Genomic DNA, 24,368 nt, shown 5'->3' on the forward strand with positions numbered 1-24,368 from the left:
GCTTCAGTAGACAGTGCACGGGCCCCAATGCTAATGTCTAACGTATATCTCAATACAAAACAAGAGCGGAGTAAAGAGAGAGAAATATACTTTATTATTATATCAGGTAGGTAACTGGTACTGACTAAATAGCCTTCTCTTCTGAGAAGAGGGAAAACAGGTAAACATCCAAAGGAAAGAAAGGAAAAGATACTATTCCCTTTTTATCCAATCAGGGAAGAGTATTTTCAGTCTTTCTTTATTAAAATAATAAAGTCTTTCAAATAGTCTTTTCTGGAAGTCAGACTTGACTCCAGTTGTTTTGATGAAGTTATTTTGGCAGAGATAGTTTTTTCGAGATCTCAATTTATAACAAAATTTGATCAGATTTTTTATCATATTTTAAGAGATTTGATTTTATTGTGTTTTGTTTCATGGTTTTGTTTCAAGATAATCATAAATTAGAAACATGTTTTGTTTGATGAGTAGTTGGATGGCTTTTAAATCGGTTTTCACTTCGAGTCGTTTCCGGAATTCTTCCCGCAATGTTTTGTCTTTAAGATCTGTTCACACATTTTCATGATTTTTGAAGTCAAATTGGAGTAGTGATTTTGGTCACGCCGAAACAAGAAGTGGAGCGAAAAAGCGAGTGGTTTTGCGACGTGAAATTTTTTGCTCTAAATTTAAAGTAGAGTGACAAAATGGTGTTTGAACAAAAATTCGCTTTCTCGCTAGTGGTTTTTTGTTCACATGCGGCAATTTCACTTTGATTTTTAAATGATTCTCCCAAATGGTTCTTTCTAAATGGTTTTCCCAATCCATTCATAGTCCGTTCTAGGTCTAGTTTGCTGTTTAGTCAATGAAAATTCTTCGAATTATACGCCAGGACTTGTCCTGCTATGTTTTTACAATTCAAAGAATTTGAATTGTATTGGGACGCTGTCTTTTTTTTTAAGATCTGTTCACAAATTTTCATGGTTTTTGAAGTCAAATTGGAGTAGTGATTTTGGTCACGCCGAAACAGGAAATGGAGCGAAAAAGCGAGTGTTTTTGCGGCGTGAATTTTTTTGCTCTAATTTCAAAGTAGAGTGAGGAAACGGTGTTTGAACAAAAATTCGGTTTCTCGGTAGTGGTTTTTTGTTCACATGCGGCAATTTCACTCTGATTTTTACTGTTTTTTTTTTGTTTTTTGGATCGGATTTTTTTCTTAATGGTTTTCCCAATCCATTCACGGCTCATTCTAGGCCTAGTTTTTGGTTTGAATTAAATTTTCAATTCTCGCTAGTGGTTTTTTTGTTCACATGCGGCATTTTGACATTGATTTTCTGTTTTTTTCTTATTTTTTTTATCTGATTTTTTTTAAAAATGGTTTTCTCAATTCACTCATAGTCCATTGTAGGTCAAGTTTTTCTGTTTAGTCAATGAAAATTCTTTGAATTGTACGTCAGGACTTGTCCTGCTATGTTTGTTTACTTCGTCGAACAAAAAATGTTTCGCTTTACCTCATTTTGCCGCTTTTTCAACATTTTGCGTGAAATCTTTTTGACTTCTCTAGGCTAGTTTCTCCCTTCTCTCATTCTGCTTAAAGTGATTTTGAACATCAGTAGCTCAGCAAAGCAATTCAAAATGAACAGAGTCAGTATAAAAAATTGAAGTCAGAAATAGAAACGGGATAAACCCATCAAGCCCAATTTTAGATGCCCGCTATTCGAACGTCGTTCCTATAAGTCTTAGTGACCGTCTCTAATGCTTATTGGTATTGCTAATAACCCCTGTAGCCTCTCTCTAAGAAACAGAAATTGTTCAACTATGAAATGCCATCAAAATAAATCGGACTTAAAAAATGGTTTTGTACAAAAATCTTTTTTCTCGATATCTATTCTTTCAATATCCCAATCATGCTTATTGGAATCAACGGCGGCTATTTTCTGGCAATCTGCCGGGTATGTTTATCTTTTTGAGATAGTCTGCTAGCAATGTTTATGATTAGCTTTTTGATTTTGGTTTAGACACTACGCTAGCTTGGCAGACCCGAACAAACAGATCTTCAGTTACTATTGCGCACAAGCAGCTGAGCGTGGCTACGAACACATTCTGGCCAATATGGAGCCGGGCAAACAACAGTTTATCAAGTGGGCGGAATCCCTCTCTGAGTTTGGAATTACGGGAGCCAAGGGATACCCCGACACGGAATATAGCGACGAGGAGCTGAACGAGAAGAAAGAGTATGTCGGACCAATTTTCGACGCTATCAAAGACCAAATTCCTGAAGGTACTTTTTATATTTTGTTAGAAGGCTGAGAGAACAAACTTATTGAAATTGTAAACAAGATAAGCTTGACAAGAAGATCTACCTGTTCAAGAGAATGAGTTATAAGAGATGCCCAAATTCGAGAGCTTAGGAACAGCTATTGAGTAATATGGTCAATTTTTTGCTCTCATTTCTTTGTTCTGATCTCATTAATTGGTGTGGCAACCGCTAAAAATTGTAGCAAACTAACAATTCCCGACTTAACAAAGGGTGTCAGAAAATAGTGCGAATGCCCGAATTTTCTATAGCTCTTTCTTTCAATCAATTTTAACCGACTGATTTGTTTCGAGTAAAGATATTCGAGTAGTAGCAGTGAAAAACTCGTCAAACTTCACTTTGAAATTTTTGAAAAGTAAAGCATAACCCCTTCTCTTGATATTTAAACGACTCAAAGAGTGAAGAGTGTGTACCGCCATAACCCCAATGCGTTATTCAGTCCCCAGTTACAGAGTACGTACAGGAAGTACTATTTTTTTTACCGGAAGTACTATTTATTCAGGCAGTGTTCTGACCTAAAAGCGAAAATGGGTAGAGTTTTTAATGTGAACTTTTTTCCGATGGAGAGAAGTTTTTTGTTCATGTGCTGCGTTGAGTGAATGACTTTTCGACGTATGAAAAATGTTTTTTTTGGAGATCAGTGCGAATAAATAAGTTTTTTGTCTGTCATTTTTCGTCCATTTGGCTCATTTTTTGCTTTTAGTTTAGTTTCTTGGTAGAAGTATTTTTTGATCGATGTTGCTTCAATATGTAAACCTCTGTAATTGATATCAAATTGTTGTCGAGAGCGCAATAATGCGTTTAAAATTCGAATTCGGCTAATTTTTCTCAACATTTTAGTGAATTTTTTGCTTTTTCAAAAGTCAAAAATCTAAGAAGTTGAAAAATGAACCAGTGTTGTGTATATGATGACATCCCTCTGATCATTCATACGATGAATGCGTTTGTGTTTGATTTGAAAGGATTTTGTTTTATGAAATTGTACATACACTAGTCCGATTTCAACTCTGTCCGATTTCTTTCAAGGTTTTTGTATTTTGGTTTGATTGAATAGAAACAGGCTTTCTATTCGCCGCAAGAATTTTTTTCATGTTATTGATAACTCAATTTTTTTAATGGTGTTCGGAATGTTAGCCGACTTCAAAATTAGCCGAAGTAGTCAAAATTAGAAAGTTATCCGAATTAATTGGTGAGATAATTTCTTTAAGCAAGCATAAGTGGGACGCCCAATTATCTAACTCACTTAACATGAAATTAACGCATCTGGCCATGCCTCGCAGGCCAAGGCCATGCCTCAGCGGCCTATGGGACTTAATACGAAACTATCACAACCGAACATAATATCACGACCGAACATATTATTCTCCCAATAACATTTGTGCGTTCTCAAATCTGATTGGTACATTTTTTTTCGGCTATTACTCACAGCACCATTTTTGAGACAAGTGTTTGAAATTCATTGAAAAATTCTTACTAAGCTTTTAACAACGTTGACATTTTCGGATCTCTGGATTCTGTTTTTTACTTTTTTATTTACACAGGAGGTTTGCTTTGTAATATTTATGAACCTCCAATGATAGAAAAGATTGGTGTCAAAATTTCTTAGAATCTAAAAGTCATGATCTTAAAGTTTATGTTTTTTCATGGTTTTTGCACGAGGTTGTGATCGTTTTGATGATTGCTTGCTTCAACAATGTGAATGCTGAAATGTTTCTTATTGCGACAGTGGTTTAAAATATTACCAAATATTTAAATTAGCTCGGGCTACGCAAAGAATTATTGTTCTCATTCAAAAGATAATGGTTTGGGCTGCAATTGGGATTTTCTGAGATGAGCCCACGCTTCGGGTCGCTCACGGAGTTTATCGGCTTTTTTTTACACGTGACATACCTCGCTCTCAAAAATGACTCCTTCTTTCATAATTTTTTTCCTGCTTTAGTTCAAGGAGATACTGTCAACTGAGTGAATTTCACTCTAATTTGATGTTATCTGAGACGGGCTAACGGAAGAAGCAATAAGTTATACTTATTGTTGTATACAGTGAGTATACAAAATACAAAATCTCCGCAATAAATAAATAGAAAAATTTCTCTCTAAGTTCTACCTTTTCAATTTTTTAGCCTGCAGATTAACCAAGCTACGCTACAACTCTGTTGCAAATTGCCACAGATGTTCATCTACTTAATTTTGAAGCAGTTAGAATGATCTGAATTTTCGGAAAATTCTGACTATATCGTCGCTGTGATAGTGGCATCTTGCGCCGTTTTACGATAGTGGTTTGGGCTTTTTTAAAATGCTTTTTGTAAAAAAATGGTTTTGTTTGTTTCTTTCTTTATTGAGTTAGATTTTTGACATATTAGCCGTTATTTTTCCTGTAACTTTGTCTCATTGAGTTTCTACAAAGTGGGGTTTCCAAAATTTGAAGTTTGAAAAATGAGTTTTTTTGTTCACTTTTGTCACTTTTCGACATTTCCTTGTAAATTAGAGAAGAGTTTGAAATCAAGCTAGCTTTGTTCTCACACTACCTTTGAAATGTTTGAAATGGAATTAGAGATTGTTGTTTGAACAATTTTTCGGTTTTTGAATGTGAATTTTTTTCCACGTGCGGTAATTTGATTTTTAGGGTGTTTCTCCTAATTGTTTAAACTAACTTTTTCAAAAACTCTTACGCGTGTTTCAGTAATGTATTAAATTTTGTGAATTCGTTAAAGGGCGGTAAATGGTTTATTTGACTTGGACAGCTTGTTTTAATAAATAAAAGCAGTGATTTTCTGTTTTGACAGTGTTTGTAGTTCTTTTTGTTGTGCTGGCCCCTTGCCTTTTTTTAATGTTCTCACTGTTTAACAAAGGGTGTCACATAATAGTGCGAATGCCCGAATGTTCTATAGTTCTTTCTTTCAATCATTTTTAACCGACTGATTTGTTTCGAGTAAAGATATTTGAGTAGTAGTGGAAAACTCGTCAAACTTCACTTTGAAATTTTTGACAAGTAAAGCATAACCCCTTCTCTTGAAATTTAAACGACTCAAAGAGTGAATAGTGTGTACCGCCACAACCCCAATGCGTTATTCAGTCCCCAGTTACGGAGTACGTGCAGGATGTACCATTTTTTTGTTACCGGAAGAACTATTATTCAGGCAGTGTTCTGACCTAAACGCGAAAATGGGTACAATTTTCAATGTGAACTTATTTTTTTCCGATGCAGAGAATTTTTTTGTTCATGTGCTGCGTTGGGTGAATGATTTTTTGACGTATGATAAATGTTTTTTTAGAGATCATTGCGAATAAATAAGTTTTTTGTCATTTTTGGTCCATTTGGCTCATTTTTTGCTTTTAGTTTAGTTTCTTGGTAGAAGTATTTTTTGATCGATGTTGCTTCAATTTGTAAGCCTCTGTAATTGATATCAATTTGATATTGAGAGCGCAATAATGAGTTTAAAGTTCAAATTCGGCTAATTTCTCAACATTTTAGTGAATTTTTTGCTTTTTCAAAAGTCAAAAATCTAAGAAGTTGAAAAAAGAACCAGTGTTGTGTATATGATGACATCCCTCTGATCATTCATACGACGAATGCGTTTGTGTTTGATTTGAAAGGATTTTGTTTTATGAAATTGTACATACACTAGTCCAGTTTTGACTCTGTCCGATTTCTTTCAAGATTTTTGTATTTTGGTTTGATTGAATAGAAACAGGCTTTCTATTCGCCGCATGATTTTTTTCTTGTTATTGAGGTCTCAATTGTCTTTAGTGGTGGCAGGAATGTTGGCCGACTGGAAAATTAGTTGAAATAGTCAAAATTAGAAAAGTTTTCCGAATTAATTGGTGAGATAATTTGTTTAAGCAAGCATAAGACGCCCAATTATTCAATTCGCTAAACATGAAATTAACGCATTTGGCCATGCCTCGCAGGCCAAGGCCATGCCTCAGTGGCCTATTGGACTTGATACGAAACTATCACAACCGAATATATCACGACGGAACATATTATTCTCCCAATAAAATTTGTGCGTTCTCAAATCTGATTGGTCTCTTTTTCGGCTAATATTCCATTGGGGTAATTTTTCTTTCGGCTATTTCTCACAGCACCACTTTTGACTTAGGTGTTTGAAATTCATTGAAAAATTCTTACTAAGATTTTAACAACGTTGGCATTTTCGGATCTCTGGATTCTGTATTTTACTTTTTTATTTACACAAGAGGGTTGCTGTGTGATGATAGAAATGATAGAAATGAAAAATGAATAAAGAATAAAAGATTGGCGTCAAAGTTTCTTAGAATCTAAAAGTCATGATCTTAAAGTTTATGTAGTGTTTCATGGTTTTTGCACGAGGTTTTGATCGTTTTTTATGATTGCTTGCTTCAACAATGTGAATGCTGAAATGTTTTTTATTGGGACAGTGGTTTAAGATTTTACAAAATAGTTTAGTAAACCCGGGCTACGCAAAGAATTATCGTTCTCATACAAAGATAATGGTTTGGGCTGCAATTGGGATTTTCTGAGATGAGCCCACGCTTCGGGTCGCTTCTGGAGTTCGTCGGCTATTTTTTTCACACGTGACTTTCCTCGCTCTCAAAAATGACTCCTTCTTTCAAAATGATTTTCCCTACTTCAGTTCAAGGAGATGCTGTCAACTGAGTGAATGTCACTCTAATTTAATGTTATCTGAGACCGGCGAACGGAAGAAGCAAAAAGTTTTACTGATTGTTGTATACAATAAGGTATACAAAATACAATATCTCCGCAATAAATAAAAAGAAAAATTTCTCTTTATGTTCCATCTGTTCAATTTTTTAGCCTGCAGATTAACAAAGCTACGCCACAACTTTGTGGCAATCTGCCACATATGTTTATTTATTTAATTTTTCAGAGATTTCGGACTATATCGTCGCTGTGATAGTTGCATCTTGCGCCGTTTTGTGATAGTGGTTTAAGCTTTTTAAAATGCTTTTTGCTAATAAATGTTTGCTTATTTCTTTTTTGAGTTAGATTTTTGACAGATTAGCCGTTATTTTGCCTGTAGCTTTGTCTCATTGAGTTTCTACAAAGTGGGGTTTGCAAAACTTAATTAAGTTTGAAAAATGAGTTTTCTGTTCACTTTTGCGTATGCAATACTATACGTTTTGTTGAATGTCAAGGCTGTTTTCAAATGAAATTGATTGCCAAGTCGATTAATTTCATATCTTCTGATAATCAGGCAGGACTTGTCGAGCTCTTTTTTACCGCCCCAAACACCTGGTTATATAGGTGTCTATAAGATCTTACCACGGTTTTCGACATTTCCTTGTAACTTAGAGAAGTAAGTTTTTGAAAGCAAGCTGGCTTTGTTCTCAGATTACCTTTAAAATGGATTTAGAGATTGTTGTTTGAACAATTTTTCGGATTTTGAATGTGATTTTTTTCCACGTGCGGTAATTTGATTTTTGTGGTGTTTCTCCTAATTGTTTAAACTAACTTTTTCAAAAACTCATACGTGTGTTTCAGTAATGTATTAAATTTTGTGAATTCGTTAAAGGGCGGTAAATGGTTTATTTGACTTAGACAGCTTGTTTTAATAAATAAAAGCAGTGATTTTCTTTTTTGCCATTGTTTGTAGTTCTTTTTGTTGTGCTGACCCTTTGTCTTTTTTAATGTTCTCATTGGCACTCTAATGCGGTGTAATAGAAGCGATGTAATACATCCATATGATACCTAAAAGTTTTCACTATTTTGTCACAACTTGTTTTCAAAATTTATCAGTATTTGTTTCATACCCAGTTTTGATGCCTGATCACTTGTTGATATGACATTAATGAGTCTAATCAATTATATCGGCTTATAGCTATTGTTTTTCATGACTTTGACTGTTTTGTTTTCTAATTTCATAAATTTTTAGATAACATTATGAAATCAACTTTTTTTTGAGGAAATTTTATGAGTTTTTGCCTCTTCTTGTTCGTTTTGTTTTCTTTTAACTTAGTATCTTTAATCCTAATCATCGTCGATTGCTAATGAAGAATAATTGAATGAATGAATTAGTAAATTTATGACTCGAATTCATAAGGTGGGCTTTTACGAATTTTAAAATATTTCTGGAGAAAATATTGTTGGTTTTTCGAGTTTTGCCCGTTTTCGTAGCTTTTCTTTGGTCTTGTGCGGCGTGTCAATCTTCAGTTTTAATGGTTCCAACTATGAGCTATCATTTTCATTGATTTGTCGTTTTCACCATTTGTTTTTGAAAGTTTTTGGAAAATTTTTAATTAGCGGAGCTACTAATGGTCGATTTATGGCTTCTAAGGTTGTATGTTATTCTAAGTATTTAGTTTTGTTCTTTCTTGCTCGTACTTTGACGCTGTTAGTTTCCAAAAACGATTCTAGTTTTTGTCAAATTTCTCAGTTTTTGTCCTTTGCTAATTTTGTATTTTAAGCATTCTTAGGATGGTTAGTTTCAATAAATTTATCATTTGTTTTCAATTGATTTTTTAAGCTTTATTTTTTGAAATATAAAATTTTGTTTTTAGGGTTTTTTGTTTATATTTGCGCATACAAGATTATGTGCTTTGTTGAATGTCATTAGAAAAACTCTATAAGTCTCAAAATATATCTTACTCGAAATATGTCTCAGGATTATTTTAAAAATGATGTTCCTCTTTGATTTTATTCTTTTTTGTTATTTTGAGAGTACAAGTCAAAGATATATCCCAGCTAATTTTAATTGCTCTTGAACGAAGTTCATAGCAATTATTGTAAACGTGTGTCTTTTTTATGCAAATTTTTCGCTTGACAATTTTGACTTTTCGCGTGACTTTTACGCCCCTGACTTTTTGCGTTTCGCGTGATCTAAAATTTTGTCTCAATCGCAATTTCAAGCAGCTGAACTCAATTGGCGGCAATTTAATACTAAAAGTCAAACGAAAAATGCGCCGAAACTGGTGTCATTTTTTTTACTTTAAATGTTAATAGTGGTATATATTAACCTCTAATGTGGTTATTTGAAGCCCACCATTGAACTTCTTAGTCCTATTAAAGCTCCCCCTCCCTCCCCCCCCCCCCCCCGGACTGAAGCAGGCTGCAATTGATTAGAGCTCCCACTACTTTGTTCAAGAGCAATTCTTCCGATGTTCAGTCGGTTATGTTTTAATCTGCCAGCTAGTTTTTTTGGTTTAATTGACCTGTTGAGTGAGATCAAGTTTCAGCATGTATTTTTTTGTAGAGTTAAGCAACTACCAGTTTCAAAACCTTCAGTTTTCTGTGTTTCAAATTTTCTTGTCTTCTCAGTTTTCCCAATTCTGAATGTCATAAAAAATCCGAACATTATAGCCCCGGTACATTTCCATTTTGATGTGTCGTGTGTCTTCAGCCTTTCGTATCTGTTTAAGAGCTGTGCCCTGAGCCGTCGTTGCAGACAATATTCTACTTCAAGGAGAAAGATGAAAACCATCTTCACTACTGGAAATTCCCAGTCGCATGTGGGGAAAAGGCTGACACAAAAATAGAGATAGAGGTCATGCAGGACATAGAGAACTGTGCTGTCAAGGATGGCAAACTCACTCTGGCCTTTAACTCGGAATTTGCCGTTGGCAACCAGCAGTACCATGAAATGCTTGATAAGATAGACCCAGAGACTGACAAGCAGAAGGGTGGGTGCGCAGGTCTGTCATCGTCGCCTATGACCGTGATGGTGGCAATCTTCGTATCATCAGTTGCAGCTCTTCTCTCCTTGTAGGAATAATCGCAACAAATGATAATCACACTTGATAAATTCTTGACTCTTATTAAATTAATAATTGCTCTCAAAAAATAATGCAGCAGTTATTTTAGTAACTCTCGAATTTCTCCACGTATCCATACATAAGATTTTCGATAACTTTACCCCACTTCCAAAAAATGTGAGTATCTATAATTGATATTCCTGCTCTTTCTATGGCAATTCGCACCTCTTACAGGTCTAAATATAATAGCACTTTCAATCTAAAAACGTGGGTTAAGTTGCGGACGCATGTTAATGGAAACAAAAATTTGCTTATGAAATCAACCCCCCTCCCCCAAGGATAATGAAATTTTCTCAACGTTGATTGGCAAGCCGTGGAAATTCGACATTTATGTAAATTTTGTTTTCTGTGGGCCTTTTCTATTTTGGGCCAATTTTCCGGCGTTATTTCCATAAAGAACGTTTCTGGTTAGCTTCTGCTTTTTACAGTTTCAGAGCTTTGATTGACAGAAATCAGTGATTGTTTGAGAGCAATTATAGTAAGTGTCATAAAGTTGGAACGCAAGCGAACGTTCGAAAAGCCCGGGGCATGCAAATGGGCAGTGTTTTGCTAGATATCTGTATGTTTTAAATTTGAACTTTGATCTTTGAAACGTTCGATAGCGTTGCAACTTTATGGGACTGACTATGTTCAAATGAAATTTGTTATGTTTTGTACTGAAGCTGTGATCTAAATCTGTCCTCAGATTACATCAAAAATGGGATTTACTCTCCACTTACAAATTGTGTTGATAAATAGTACATTAATGTGTAAAAAAATAGCATGCCAGCGGCATGAAATTTATATGCCATCTAAGCTGGGGAAGAGTACAGAATAGATCCCAAAATTATTATTGTCTTAAAAGATATAAATTTATACTAAATTTATACTACGATTCACCCGGGCCGAGTTTGTCACCATCAAAAATTTTTGTGGACTTGAATTTGAAATGACTGTGTAAGCGCACGGCGACTTTGCAAATGATAGCGGTTAAGATAATGGATTTATATAATTTTGCCGCTAACTTAAGCGTGAAATTACATAAATGTACTACAATTACCGCTGAAATAACGTTTTTGCTGTTAAAAAACTTCGGCTGTGCGTTTCATAATTCTTCCAAAACTTGCATTCAAAAATTCATCGGCCCGGGTATTATTTGTTGGATTGATGTATTTTTTATGACGGAATGTTTTTTGCTAATTTCCTTGCGATTAATCTTCGCAAGTTTGATTTAATTGACGTTCTTTTTTTATTACCAAGTTTTTTATGCCCAAAAGAGGATTTGTGAAGTTGTATTCGAGTTTTATGTTGAAACTTAATTTATCAGGTCGACTGAAGAGGGAGCTCAGTAGTAGCCCGTACCAAACTCCAAGTGTAAATCAGTACTGAGCAATTGTAAGTGCAAGTCTTCCATGTATTATGTTTTGCTCGCTTTCTCACTTGAAATTCGCTTCCTTCAAGCGTATACTAACGGCGCAAAAGACACGCTCAACAGTCATGTTGGCGGAGAAAGGAGAACGAACGTTTAAGGATCGTACCCCGTACGTAACTTTGGTTTGCACTTGGCCCAAGTCTGACCATTACAAAATCAGTCTGAACGCGTCAAAAGTCTGACACGTCAAAAAAGGAACATGAATCAATCTATGATTCAGTTATGATGAGGAATTGCATTTATACTGGCCTAGTACTGAAACTCACTTGAGGTTAGTTACGGGAAATAGTAACGACGTTCGTAATGCTCACTTCTACACGTACGAATTCCTTGGTATGTTAGGTTTGTTTGGTATATTCGTAAGTGTTTCCGGGTAGCTTATTCAAAACTTTTTAATCATAGTTCTTTAAAAACTGAACAAAATTTATGAAGCAGTTTTGCTGAATTGACTTGCTTTCTTTTTGTCATATTACAGAGAATGATGTAACACTATGTGCGTAGCGCTCTAGGTCCAACCTTGCTTCGAGAAATAAACATATTTGACATCACGTACAGAATCTACGGCATTTTTCAGGGATGATATGAAGACATAAAAATTCCGGCGGTGACTACAATGAAATTGATTGGCTGAATTAAATTTAGTGGTCCTGATACTAAACATGAGGTTATTTGGAAAATGGAAGTAGAGATGACAGGAGCGCTTCAGTATAATTTTAAGGAAAATGCTTAAGGATGTAAGATTTTTTAATATAAGGTGTTATCGGATAAGAATTTTCAGCTCAAAGGGTCAAATGTCCTCCTGTATTTAACGTATCAAGCTGTCATATACTACTTTTCAGTGCAATATAATCGTTTTAATATGACGTTTTGGCATAAGAATGCAATTTGGCCGCCAAATAGTTCACGGAGCCATTTTTTTCCGCACTGAATCCGGAAAAGTATTTAATTGTTGGAAAAAATAGAGCAAAGGAAAATGAAAATCATAGCAATGAAGTAATTTTCATGAAAACTGCGGTTTTTTTATTGCTGTAATGCTGCTGTGCTGCATGTTTATTCCACAAAAAAAGTTTTCTCAGTAATGTGGAACATATGGAAAAGGAATTGAGTGCACGATCATTAGGGCAACACACGCGCTAAAGCCGATATGCTCAATTTCTCTTTACAATCACTGTTACAATTACACGCTTCCCTCGACACCTAACGTGCTAGATGCATTTATCCATTATGCAATAACCATTTCTAATTACCCTAAAATAGCCTAAAACTTCACTCTTTTAAATAATAAGACTGCAGTTTTTTAGGTTTTTTTCTCCCCAATTATGTTTAACCTGAATAAACCTGAATATTTTAGTTTTTCAGCAACTGCTATGGGTATACCACTGAAATTTTAGAAAAAGTAAAATCACTCAGATTTTGGAGATAAATAATCTCAAACTACAATTTTGAGCAAAATTATTGCAAATATACCATTTTAACATACAAAGAAGTTGTGTGGCAAAACTTGTCGACGATCAGCTTTTTAACAGCTGCACACGTTTTTAACAGTAAAACTGTTACAAATGAGCAAGAAACCTGTCAGAGACGGGTAAAACTTCGGCAATGAGTGAACAGACTGAACTCTTTTTGTTGTAAACAAAACGGCTGCACACATCTATTTGTTCAATTTTTCCACACAATTAAACAAGTAACATATGTTTCTGAGAATTAAACACATTTACTTCAGCAATATCCCTATTTTTTCTTGTGAAAATTTTGAGGACAAAAATGTTTTTAAATGATAGTTTGTGGATTTCATAATTATTTAATCCTAATAAAATAATTAAAAAATAGAGTGTTCAATTGAATAGAACAAATTAATTAAGAACACGTTGTAAAAGAAGTCAACATTCGATAAATCTTAACAATTTGAAAGTTCTCAAGCTTGTTAGAATATTTTAGAAGAAAACAATCTAGAATATGCTTTGCGTACTCAAATTTCACTTATCTTTCAAAAACAGGTAGAATGAATTTCGCGGATGAAACTTTTTAAGGAAAACTTATAAGAAAAACTTTTAAAGAAATTCATTATCTAGATATGAAGTGAGCTTGATAACTGCAGCAGAATTGGAACAATTGGGACTGTAATGATATGATCAAATGACAATAACGACACTGACTGAAAAAAGTTTGCGAAAAATTTTTGCACAATTTTTGCGAATAAAGACAGTGACTTGAAAAGAAAACGATGTTGAAATGAAGAAGTCATCGAAAGAAGAAATCTTTTTTTTTCAAAGGAGAACTGCTTGCTTACGAACAGTTGGAAACGATTGACGGTATTAATATCAACATACTAGAATACATGTCTTTTCGGGAAAAAAACGATTTCAAGTTTGTGCTTTGGGAACAGTATTTATCAACTATCAGTTTATATGAAAAAAAACCTCAACAGAGCTTTTCTAATGCTATATGCCGAAAGCTTGGGACAACCATGTGCAAAATGATGGATTAAAATTTCATGGAAAGATTATTTGAAAGAGATTGGTTGTTCCTACTCAAAAATTAATGGATGTATTCATCTTTTAACGTTGTTGGAAAACCAACCAACAATACTGGTCTAAATTTTAAGAATTGTTTAAAAGGAGATCCAAAAAGATTCAATTAGTTTCACGATGCAACTCAGATTCATTAGGACGTTTATTAGAAAAATTATTGGAATCTGTTTTTGTTTATTGTCAAAAAGAGTTGTTTTAGGTACCAGCAATGAACGATAGAAGGCTTACTGGAAACGGATTTTTGTCCGACGAAAAACGGCGTTGAGCTTTCTTAAATTTTCTTCTGGTAAATGCAAAACGGACTTGAAGATCAGGAAATTTTTGTCGTTGGCTGAAATTTGGGACCAACTAATTTGATACACAGCAAAAATAAAAACCAAATGGAGTACCTAAAACGTAAACATGATTTTAAAGACATGAAAAGAGTTTAATCTTGAATAGAATCAAATCGCTCAATTTTGGCAATCGTTAAACAGCGTGAAGAGCATAAATGAACTAACAATAAACCGAAAAATTGCAATTTAATCAAATATAACCACAAGATTCAACAGGAACCGAAAAATGACCTCAGCAGCGCATAGAATTATAGACTATGCTAGACAAAAATTTATATGGTAAAAGTCCTTCATATAAGTTGAAGCCCTGTGTGATTGCTACATATGTAATGATTTTCATGAAGATTGGACAAAAATTGCAGAAAAAGTAGGATTTTTTATAGTTTCACTTCTAAATTTAAGGATAATTCGATTCAAGTAGGGTTTAATTTGAGGCCAGTGTTAAGACACTGAATGTCTGTAGTTGCAAAATATTTCTTTTGAATGAACTAAATTTCAAATTTCATAGTTGTTGCGCTTCTCGAAATAATACAACAGCACTTATAAAAAAGAAGCAAAAATATAACAACGGACCATGGATCAGGCAACCTGCAACTACGTTGTTTTTAATTCCTAACATGAACAGTTACCTTGTCCATTCATCGTAAAGAAACTACAACTCTCTACTTCAGTTTAAATAGCTTTAGAATATTAAGTCCTTTACACTTTAAATTCTCATTAAAAGAGAATTTAAGTTTATCACTCTCGATAACTTGCATATTTGTAAAAAATTTAATGACTCTAGAAAACGTTGAATAAGAATAGCAGATTTTAGTTTAGGAGAAGAATTGATCAAAGGAAAGTAGCATGGTAAAAACTTATGGTTAAGAATGGTTTGTAATCTTGAGACCAAACCGTTCTTAACATAAAAGAAGATTTTTACCACGATTTTCGTTCTTCATTCAACATGAATTTTCAAATAAGAGCTTCTATAATTATTTTACCTTTAATACAATCATATACACTTTTTCATTTTTTGATTAACCAAAAATGAATGCTTGAATCTGCTCTTGGATTACAATTTTCTATGCTAAATTTCTGTAAAAAACATATCTCATGGAAAAGTTGATTTGTTTCTTTCTGAAACCAAACTGCAATAAGTACTTTTGACTGTCTTTGCGAGACAAGGTTTATAAGTACATTTATTTACATCCAAAGTTTCTGCTTTTATACATTATCTTCGATAATAGTAAAAACAGGTTTCTTCTCTTTTTTTTACATTAAAACAACACTAAACTGTCTACGCTTACATTTGTCACAATTTGCATCACAAAGACCCTGCTTTCGTGTATATTGACCAAACAATTAATGAAAACTTGGCTTCTCCTTTCCACGTTCAAAACAATTGTACAAAATTACAATTAACCAAAATCTCAATTACATTATTAATTTAACAGTCATAATCGAAAAGTTCTAATTTAGAATACCATTTTGGTTTAGTTTTTTATCTCTGGATCAATAATCTTTGTAAAAAAAATCCTTATTCTCTGTTAATGTATTGCAAATTAAAGTTTTTCAATAAATCTTTGAAAACTCAACATTTTAATACATTTGTCTTTCGAAATTTTAATATTTGGAAGAAGTGGTTCTGGTTTAGGTGGATAATCATCAATTTCTTCATTTTTTGGTGTTTTTTCATTATTGACACCACACCCTTTCTTTATATGCCTATCAGCTTCCATTAGCATTATTTATCTCTAATTTTGATTAGTTTTTGTTCTTAATGTTTTCGTTATTTGATGAAAGAAATAGCAATAATACCAACTCAATTAACACTTGGGTTTTCACTAGCAGTTGCAAATGCATAATTACTCCATACCTTGTCCATTCATCGTAAAAAACTACAACTCTCTACTTCAGTTAAAATAGCTTTACAATTTTAAGTCCTTTACACTTTAAATTCTCATTAAAAGAGAATATAAGTTTATCACTCTCGATAACTTGCTTATTTGTAAAAAATTTATTGACTATAGAAAACGTTGAATAACAATAGTAGCTTTTAGTTTAAGAGATGAATTGATCAAAGGAAAGTAGCATGGTAAAGACTTATGGTTAAGAATGGTTTGGTAATCTTGAGACCAAACCGTTCTTATCATAAAATAAGATTTTTACCATGATTATTGTTCTTCATTCAACATGATTTTTCAAATAAGAGCTTCTATAATTGTTTTACCTTTAATACAATCAAATCCACTTTTTTATTTTTTGATTAACCAAAAATGAACGCTTGAATCTGCTCTTCGATTACAACTTTCTGTGCTAAATTTCTGTAAAAAACATATCTCATGGAAAAAATAATTTGTTTCTTTCTAAAACCAAACTGTAATAAGTACTTTCAACTGTCTTTGCAAGACAAGGTTTATAAGTACATTTATTTACATCCAAAGTTTCTGCTTTTATACATCATCTTCGATAATAGTAAAACAGGTTTCTTCCCACATTTTTTTTACATTAAAACAACACTAAAACGTCTACGCTTACATTTGTCATAATTTGCATCACAAGGACCCTGCTTTCGTGTATGATGACCAAACAATTGATGATAACTTGGCTTCTCCTTTCCACATTCAAAACAGTTTTACAAAATTACAATTAAACAAAATCTCAATTACATTTTTAATTTAACAGTCATAATCGAATAGTCCTAATTTAGCGTACCATTTTGGTTTAGTTTTTTATCTCTGGATCAATAATCTTCGTAAACAAAATCCTTATTCTCTGTTAATGTATTGCAAACTAAAGTTTTTCAATAAATCTTTGAAAACTCACTTTTTTTATACATTTTTCTTTCGAAATTTTAAAATATGAAAGAGGTGATTTTGGTTTAGGTGGATAATCATCAGTTTCTTCAATTTTTAGGTGTTCCTTCATTATTGACACCACCTCCTTTCTTTATATGCCTACCAGATTCCATTAGCATTATTTATCTCTAATTTTGATTAGTTTTTGTTCTTAATGTTTTCGTTATTTGATGAAAGAAATAGCAATAATACCAACTCAATTAACACTTGGGTTTTCACTAGCAGTTGCAAATGCATAATTACTCCATACCTTGTCCATTCATTGTAAAAAAACTACAACTCTCTACTTCAGTTAAAATAGCTTTACAATTTTAGGTGCTTTACAATTTAAATTCTCATTAAAAGAGAATTTAAGTTTATCACTCTCGATAACTTGCATATTTGTAAAAAAATTTAATGACTCTAGAAAACGTTGAATAAAAATAGCAGATTTTAGTTTAGGAGAAGAATTGATCAAAGGAAAATAGCATGGTAAAAACATTTGGTTAAGAATGATTTGTAATCTTGAGACCAAACCGTTCTTAACATAAAATAAGACTTTTACCATGATATTCGTTCTTCATTCAACATGACTTTTCAAATAAGAGCTTCTATAATTGTTTTACTTTTAATACAATCATAATCACTTTTTTATTTTTTGATCAACCAAAAATGAATGCTTGAATCTGCTCTTCGATTACAACTTTCTGTGCTAAATTTCTGTAAAAACATATCTCAAGGAAAAGTTGATTTGTTTCTTTCTAAATCCAAACTGCAATAAGTACTTTTAACTGTCCTTGCGAGACAAGGTTAATAAGTACATTTATTTACATCCAAAGTTTCTGCTTTTATACATCATCTTCGATAATAGTAAAAACAAGCTTCTCACGTTTTTTTTACATTAAAACAACACTAAAACCTCTACGCTTACGTTTGTCACAATTTGCATCACAAGGACCCTGCTTTCGTGTATGATGACCAAACAATTGATGATAACTTGGCTTCTCCTTTCCACATTCAAAACAATTGTACAAAATTACAATTAAACAAAATCTCAATTACATTTTCAATTTAACAGTCATAATCGAATAGTCCTAATTTAGCATACTATTTTGGTTTAGTTTTTTATCTCTGGATCAATAATCTTCGTAAACAAAATCCTTATTCTCTGTTAATGTATTGCAAATTAAAGTTTTTCAATAAATCTTTGAAAACTCAGCATTTTAATACATTTTTCTTTCGAAATTTTAATATATGGAAGAAGTGGTCCTGTTTTGGGTGGATAATCATCAGTTTCTTCAATTTTTTGGTGTTCCTTCATTATTGACACCACCTCCTTTCTTTATATGCCTACCAGCTTCCATTAGCATTATTTATCTCTAATTTTGATTAAATTTTGTTCTTAATGTTTTCGTTATTTAATGAAAGAAATAGCAATAATACCAACTCAATTAACACTTGGGTTTTCACTAGCAGTTGCAAATGCATAATTACGCCATACTTTGTCCATTCATCGTAAAAAAAAATACAACTCTCTACTTCAGTTAAAATAGCTTTACAATTTTAGGTCCTTTACAATTTAAATTCTCATTAAAAGAGAATTTAAGTTTATCACTCTCGATAACTTGCATATTTGTAAAAAATTTAATGACTCTAGAAAACGTTGAATAAAAATAGCAGATTTTAGTTTAGGAGAAGAATTGATCAAAGAAAAATAGCATGGTAAAAACATTTGGTTAAGAATGGTTTGTAATCTTGAGACCAAACCGTTCTTAACATAAAATAAGATTTTTACCATGATATTCGTTCTTCATTCAACATGACTTTTCAAATAAGAGCTTCTATAATTGTTTTACTTTTAATACAATCATAATCACTTTTTTATTTTTTGATCAACCAAAAATGAATGCTTGAATCTGCTCTTCGATTACAACTTTCTGTGCTAAATTTCTGTAAAAACATATCTCAAGGAAAAGTTGATTTGTTTCTTTCTAAATCCAAACTGCAATAAGTACTTTTAACTGTCCTTGCGAGACAAGGTTAATAAGTACATTTATTTACATCCAAAGTTTCTGCTTTTATACATCATCTTCGATAATAGTAAAAACAAGCTTCTCACATTTTTTTACATTAAAACAACACTAAAACCTCTACGCTTACGTTTGTCACAATTTGCATCACAAGGACCCTGCTTTCGTGTATGATGACCAAACAATTGATGATAACTTGGCTTCTCCTTTCCACATTCAAAACAATTGCACAAAATTACAATTAAACAAAATCTCAATTACATTTTTAATTTAACAGTCATAATCGAATAGTCCTAATTTAGCATACCATTTTGGTTTAGTTTTTTATCTCTGGATCAATAATCTTCGTAAACAAAATCCTTATTCTCTGTTAATGTATTGCAAATTAAAGTTTTTCAATAAATCTTTGAAAACTCAGCATTTTAATACATTTTTCTTTCGAAATTTTAATATATGGAAGAAGTGGTCCTGTTTTGGGTGGATAATCATCAGTTTCTTCAATTTTTTGGTGTTCCTTCATTATTGACACCACCTCCTTTCTTTATATGCCTACCAGCTTCCATTAGCATTATTTATCTCTAATTTTGATTAAATTTTGTTCTTAATGTTTTCGTTATTTGATGAAAGAAATAGCAATAATACCAATTCAATTATCACTTGGGTTTTCACTAGCAGTTGCAAATGCATAATTACGCCATACTTTGTCCATTCATCGTAAAAAAACTACAACTCTCTACTTCAGTTAAAATAGCTTTACAATTTTAAGTCCTTTACACTTTAAATTCTCATTAAAAGAGAATTTAAGTTTATCACTCTCGATAACTTGCATATTTGTGAAAAATTCAATGACTCTAGAAAACGTTGAATAAAAATAGCAGATTTTAGTTTAGGAGAAGAATTGATCAAAGGAAAATAGCATGGTAAAAACATTTGGTTAAGAATGATTTGTAATCTTGAGACCAAACCGTTCTTAACATAAAATAAGATTTTTACCATGATATTCGTTCTTCATTCAACATGACTTTTCGAATAAGAGCTTCTATAATTGTTTTACCTTTAATACAATCATAATCACTTTTTTATTTTTTGATCAACCAAAAATGAATGCTTGAATCTGCTCTTCGATTACAACTTTCTGTGCTAAATTTCTGTAAAAAACATATCTCATGGAAAAATTAATTTGTTTCTTTCTAAAACCAAACTGTAATAAGTACTTTCAACTGTCTTTGCATGACAAGGTTTATAAGTACATTTATTTACATCCAAAGTTTCTGCTTTTATACATCATCTTCGATAATAGTAAAACAGGTTTCTTCCCACATTTTTTTTTACATTAAAACAACACTAAAACGTCTACGCTTACATTTGTCATAATTTGCATCTCAAGGACCCTGCTTTTGTGTATAATGACCAAACAATTGATGATAACTTGGCTTCTCTTTTCCACGTTCAAAACAATTGTACAAAATTAAATTTAATCAAAATCTCAATTACATTATTAATTTAACAGTCATAATCGAATAGTTCTAATTTAGAATACCATTTTGGTTTAGTTTTTTATCTCTTGATCAATAATCTTCGTAAACAAAATCCTTATTCTCTGTTAATGTATTGCAAATTAAAGTTTTTCAATAAATCTTTGAAAACTCAGCATTTTAATACATTTGTCTTTCGAAATTTTAATATTTGGAAGAAGTGGTTCTGGTTTAGGTGGATAATCATCAATTTCTTCATTTTTTGGTGTTTTTTCATTATTGACACCACACCCTTTCTTTATATGCCTATCAGCTTCCATTAGCATTATTTATCTCTAATTTTGATTAGTTTTTGTTCTTAATGTTTTCGTTATTTGACGAAAAACAATAGCAATAATACCAACTTAATTAACACTTGGATTTTCACTAGCAGCTGCAAATGCATAATTACTCCATACATTGTCCATTCATCGTAAAAGAACTACAACTCTCTACTTCAGTTAAAATAGCTTCAGAATTTTAAGTCCTTTACACTTTAAATTTTCATTAAAAGAGAATTTAAGTTTATCACTCTCGATGACTTGCATATTTGTAAAAAATTCAATGACTCTAGAAAACGTTGAAAAACATAGCATATTTCAGTTTAAGAGATGAATTGATCGAAGGAAAGTAGCACGGTAAAAACTTATGTTAAAAATGGGGTTGGTAATCTTGAGACCAAACCGTTCATAACACAAAATAAGATTTTTACCATGATTTTCGTTCTTCATTCAACATGACTTTTCAAATAAGAGCTTCTATAATTATTTTACCTTTAATACAATCAAATACATTTTTTTATTTTTTGATTAAGCAAAAATGAATGCTTGAATCTGCTCTTGGATTACAATTTTCTATGCTAAATTTCTGTAAAAACATATCTCAAGGAAAAGTTGATTTGTTTCTTTCTAAATCCAAACTGCAATAAGTACTTTTAGCTGTCTTTGCGAGACGAGATTTATAAGTATATTTATTTTCATCCAAAGTTTCTGCTTTTATACATCATCTTCGATAATAGTAAAAACAGGTTTCTTCCCAGATTTTTTTTATATTAAAACAACACTAAAACGTCTCCGCTTACATTTGTTACAATTTGCATAACAACCTGCTTTCGTGTATAATGACCAAACAATTGATGATAACTTGGCTTCCCTTTTCCACATTCAAAACAATTGTACAAAATTACAACCAAAATCTCAATTACATTATTAATTTAACAGTCATAATCGAATAGTCCTATTTTAGAATACCATTTTGGTTTAGTTTTTTTTCTCTGGATCAATAATCTTCTTAAACAAAATCCTTATTCTCTGTTAATGTATTGCAAACTAAAGTTTTTCAATAAATCTTTGAAAACTCACTTTTTTTGATACATTTTTCTTTCGAAATTTTAAAATATGAAAGAGGTGGTTTTGGTTTAGGTGGATAATCATCAATTTCTTCAATTTTCAGGTGTTCTTTCATTATTGACACACACCCTCTCTTTATACGCCTTCCAGCTTCCATTAGCATTATTTATCTCTATTTTTAATTAGTTTTTGTTCTTAATGTTTTCGTTATTTGACGAAAAACACTAGCAATATTACCAGCTGAATTAACACTCGGGTTTTAACTAGCAATTGCAAATGCATAATTAGGCCATACCCTGTCCATTCATTGCAAAAAACTACAAATCTCTACTTCATTTAATTTCGCTTAATAATTTCAGTTCCTTTACACTTTAAATTCTCATTAAAATAGAATTTAAGTTTATCACTATTGATAACTTGTGTATTTGTTAAAAAAATGATTCTAGAAAACGTTAAAAATATATAGCAGCTTTTAGTTTGAAAGATAATTTGACTGAAGAAAAATATATTGGTAAAAAAGATGGTTAAGAATGGTTTGGTAATCTTGATACCAAACGATTCTTATCATAATGTAAGATTTTAAGATTGTTACCATGCTTTTTGTTCTTGATTCAACTTGACTTTTCAAATAAAAATTTCTATATCTGTTTACGTTTTATAGAATAATGTACCTACATATATTTTGATTAACCAAAACTGAACGAATGAATCCGTTCTTTGATTACATTTTTCTAGGCCAGATGTATGTTCAGAACATATCTCATGGAAATGTTGATTTGGTTCTTTCTAGAAGTTATCTACAATTGAAAACAACTCTAGTGTCATCATAATGAAAAAGAATCATTCTTACATAATGGAAAAGAATCATTCTTACATAATGGAAAAGAATCATTATCACTTCTTGAATTTTGGACTGTTTTTCTTTGCATTTTTTTTCTTCAAAAAATTCCATTTTTTGATGATTGAAGTTTTATTCAAAATCTTTTGAGTTTGTTGTTAGACTTCTTCAACTTACTATTTACAAGATTGAAAATTTTTTAAAGAACGCATCAGCGCTTTGTCCCAATTTGTCTTCATTGAATTATCAATGTTTCACATCAAATAATTTTCTGTTTTCTTTTGTAACCCATGGTTTATCTGAAGTTATTGTTATATCTGAGTCTTTCTGTTATTTAAAACTAGTTTCATCTCCCTTGGTGCGTGCATCTCTAGTGTTTCAAAAATGCAGTTTCTTACTAAGTTTTTCTCAATTTTTTTCTCTGTTCTCCAATATGTAAGAATATCAATTTGCAAAGTATTTGTGTCCTTCGAAATTTCGTAATAAGGCCCCTGTTGTCCTGATTTTGAGGATAATTGGGGTAAAAGCTTGATCGTTGCGATAAGCCTAAAAATTCAGAAAAAAATTGTTAGATAGCATCTGCTGTTTAATATTTTCCTCCTTTAGATCTTGTTACGGCCATACGGTGAGCGTATCCATGACAGAACGCAACTAAAGCACCCGTCAGTCTTCAACATCACCGTTTTGTTACTCTCAGATCAGATTTTTCAAAATTGCTCTAAAATTTTCCGCAAATCTGCATTCAAATGGCATCCAATTTGCATAACAACCTGCTTTCGTGTATAATGACCAAACAATTGATGATAACTTGGCTTCCCTTTTCCACATTCAAAATAATTGTACAAAATTACAACCAAAATCTCAATTACATTATTAATTTAACAGTCATAATCGAATAGTCCTATTTTAGAATACCATTTTGGTTTAGTTTTTTTTCTCTGGATCAATAATCTTCTTAAACAAAATCCTTATTCTCTGTTAATGTATTGCAAACTAAAGTTTTTCAATAAATCTTTGAAAACTCACTTTTTTTGATACATTTTTCTTTCGAAATTTTAAAATATGAAAGAGGTGGTTTTGGTTTAGGTGGATAATCATCAATTTCTTCAATTTTTAGGTGTTCTTTCATTATTGACACCACACCCTCTCTTTATACGCCTTCCAGCTTCCATTAGCATTATTTATCTCTATTTTTAATTAGTTTTTGTTCTTAATGTTTTCGTTATTTGACGAAAAACACTAGCAATATTACCAGCTGAATTAACACTCGGGTTTTAACTAGCAATTGCAAATGCATAATTAGGCCATACCCTGTCCATTCATTGCAAAAAACTACAAATCTCTACTTCATTTAATTTCGCTTAATAATTTCAGTTCCTTTACACTTTAAATTCTCATTAAAATAGAATTTAAGTTTATCACTATTGATAACTTGTGTATTTGTTAAAAAAATGATTCTAGAAAACGTTAAAAATATATAGCAGCTTTTAGTTTGAAAGATAATT

At 31.9% G+C, this 24,368-nt stretch overlaps 1 protein-coding gene across 1 annotated transcript in view; it reads left to right on the forward strand.

Annotated features, from left to right (window-relative positions):
* Nucleotides 1-10,123, forward strand: part of LOC142343241 (uncharacterized) — a 34,312-nt gene extending 24,189 nt beyond the window's left edge. The window contains exons 2-3 of the mRNA XM_075395018.1: nt 1,989-2,251; nt 9,644-10,123. Of these exons, the coding sequence (XP_075251133.1) occupies nt 1,989-2,251; nt 9,644-9,990 (610 nt within the window). The 3' untranslated portion in view covers nt 9,991-10,123. The remainder of the gene's footprint in view (nt 1-1,988; nt 2,252-9,643) is intronic.
* Nucleotides 10,124-24,368: the final 14,245 nt, after the last annotated feature.

The sequence above is a fragment of the Convolutriloba macropyga genome, chromosome 7 (genome assembly GCF_964194025.1).
Source record: "Convolutriloba macropyga chromosome 7, txConMacr16.3, whole genome shotgun sequence".
NCBI lineage: Eukaryota > Metazoa > Xenacoelomorpha > Acoela > Convolutidae > Convolutriloba > Convolutriloba macropyga.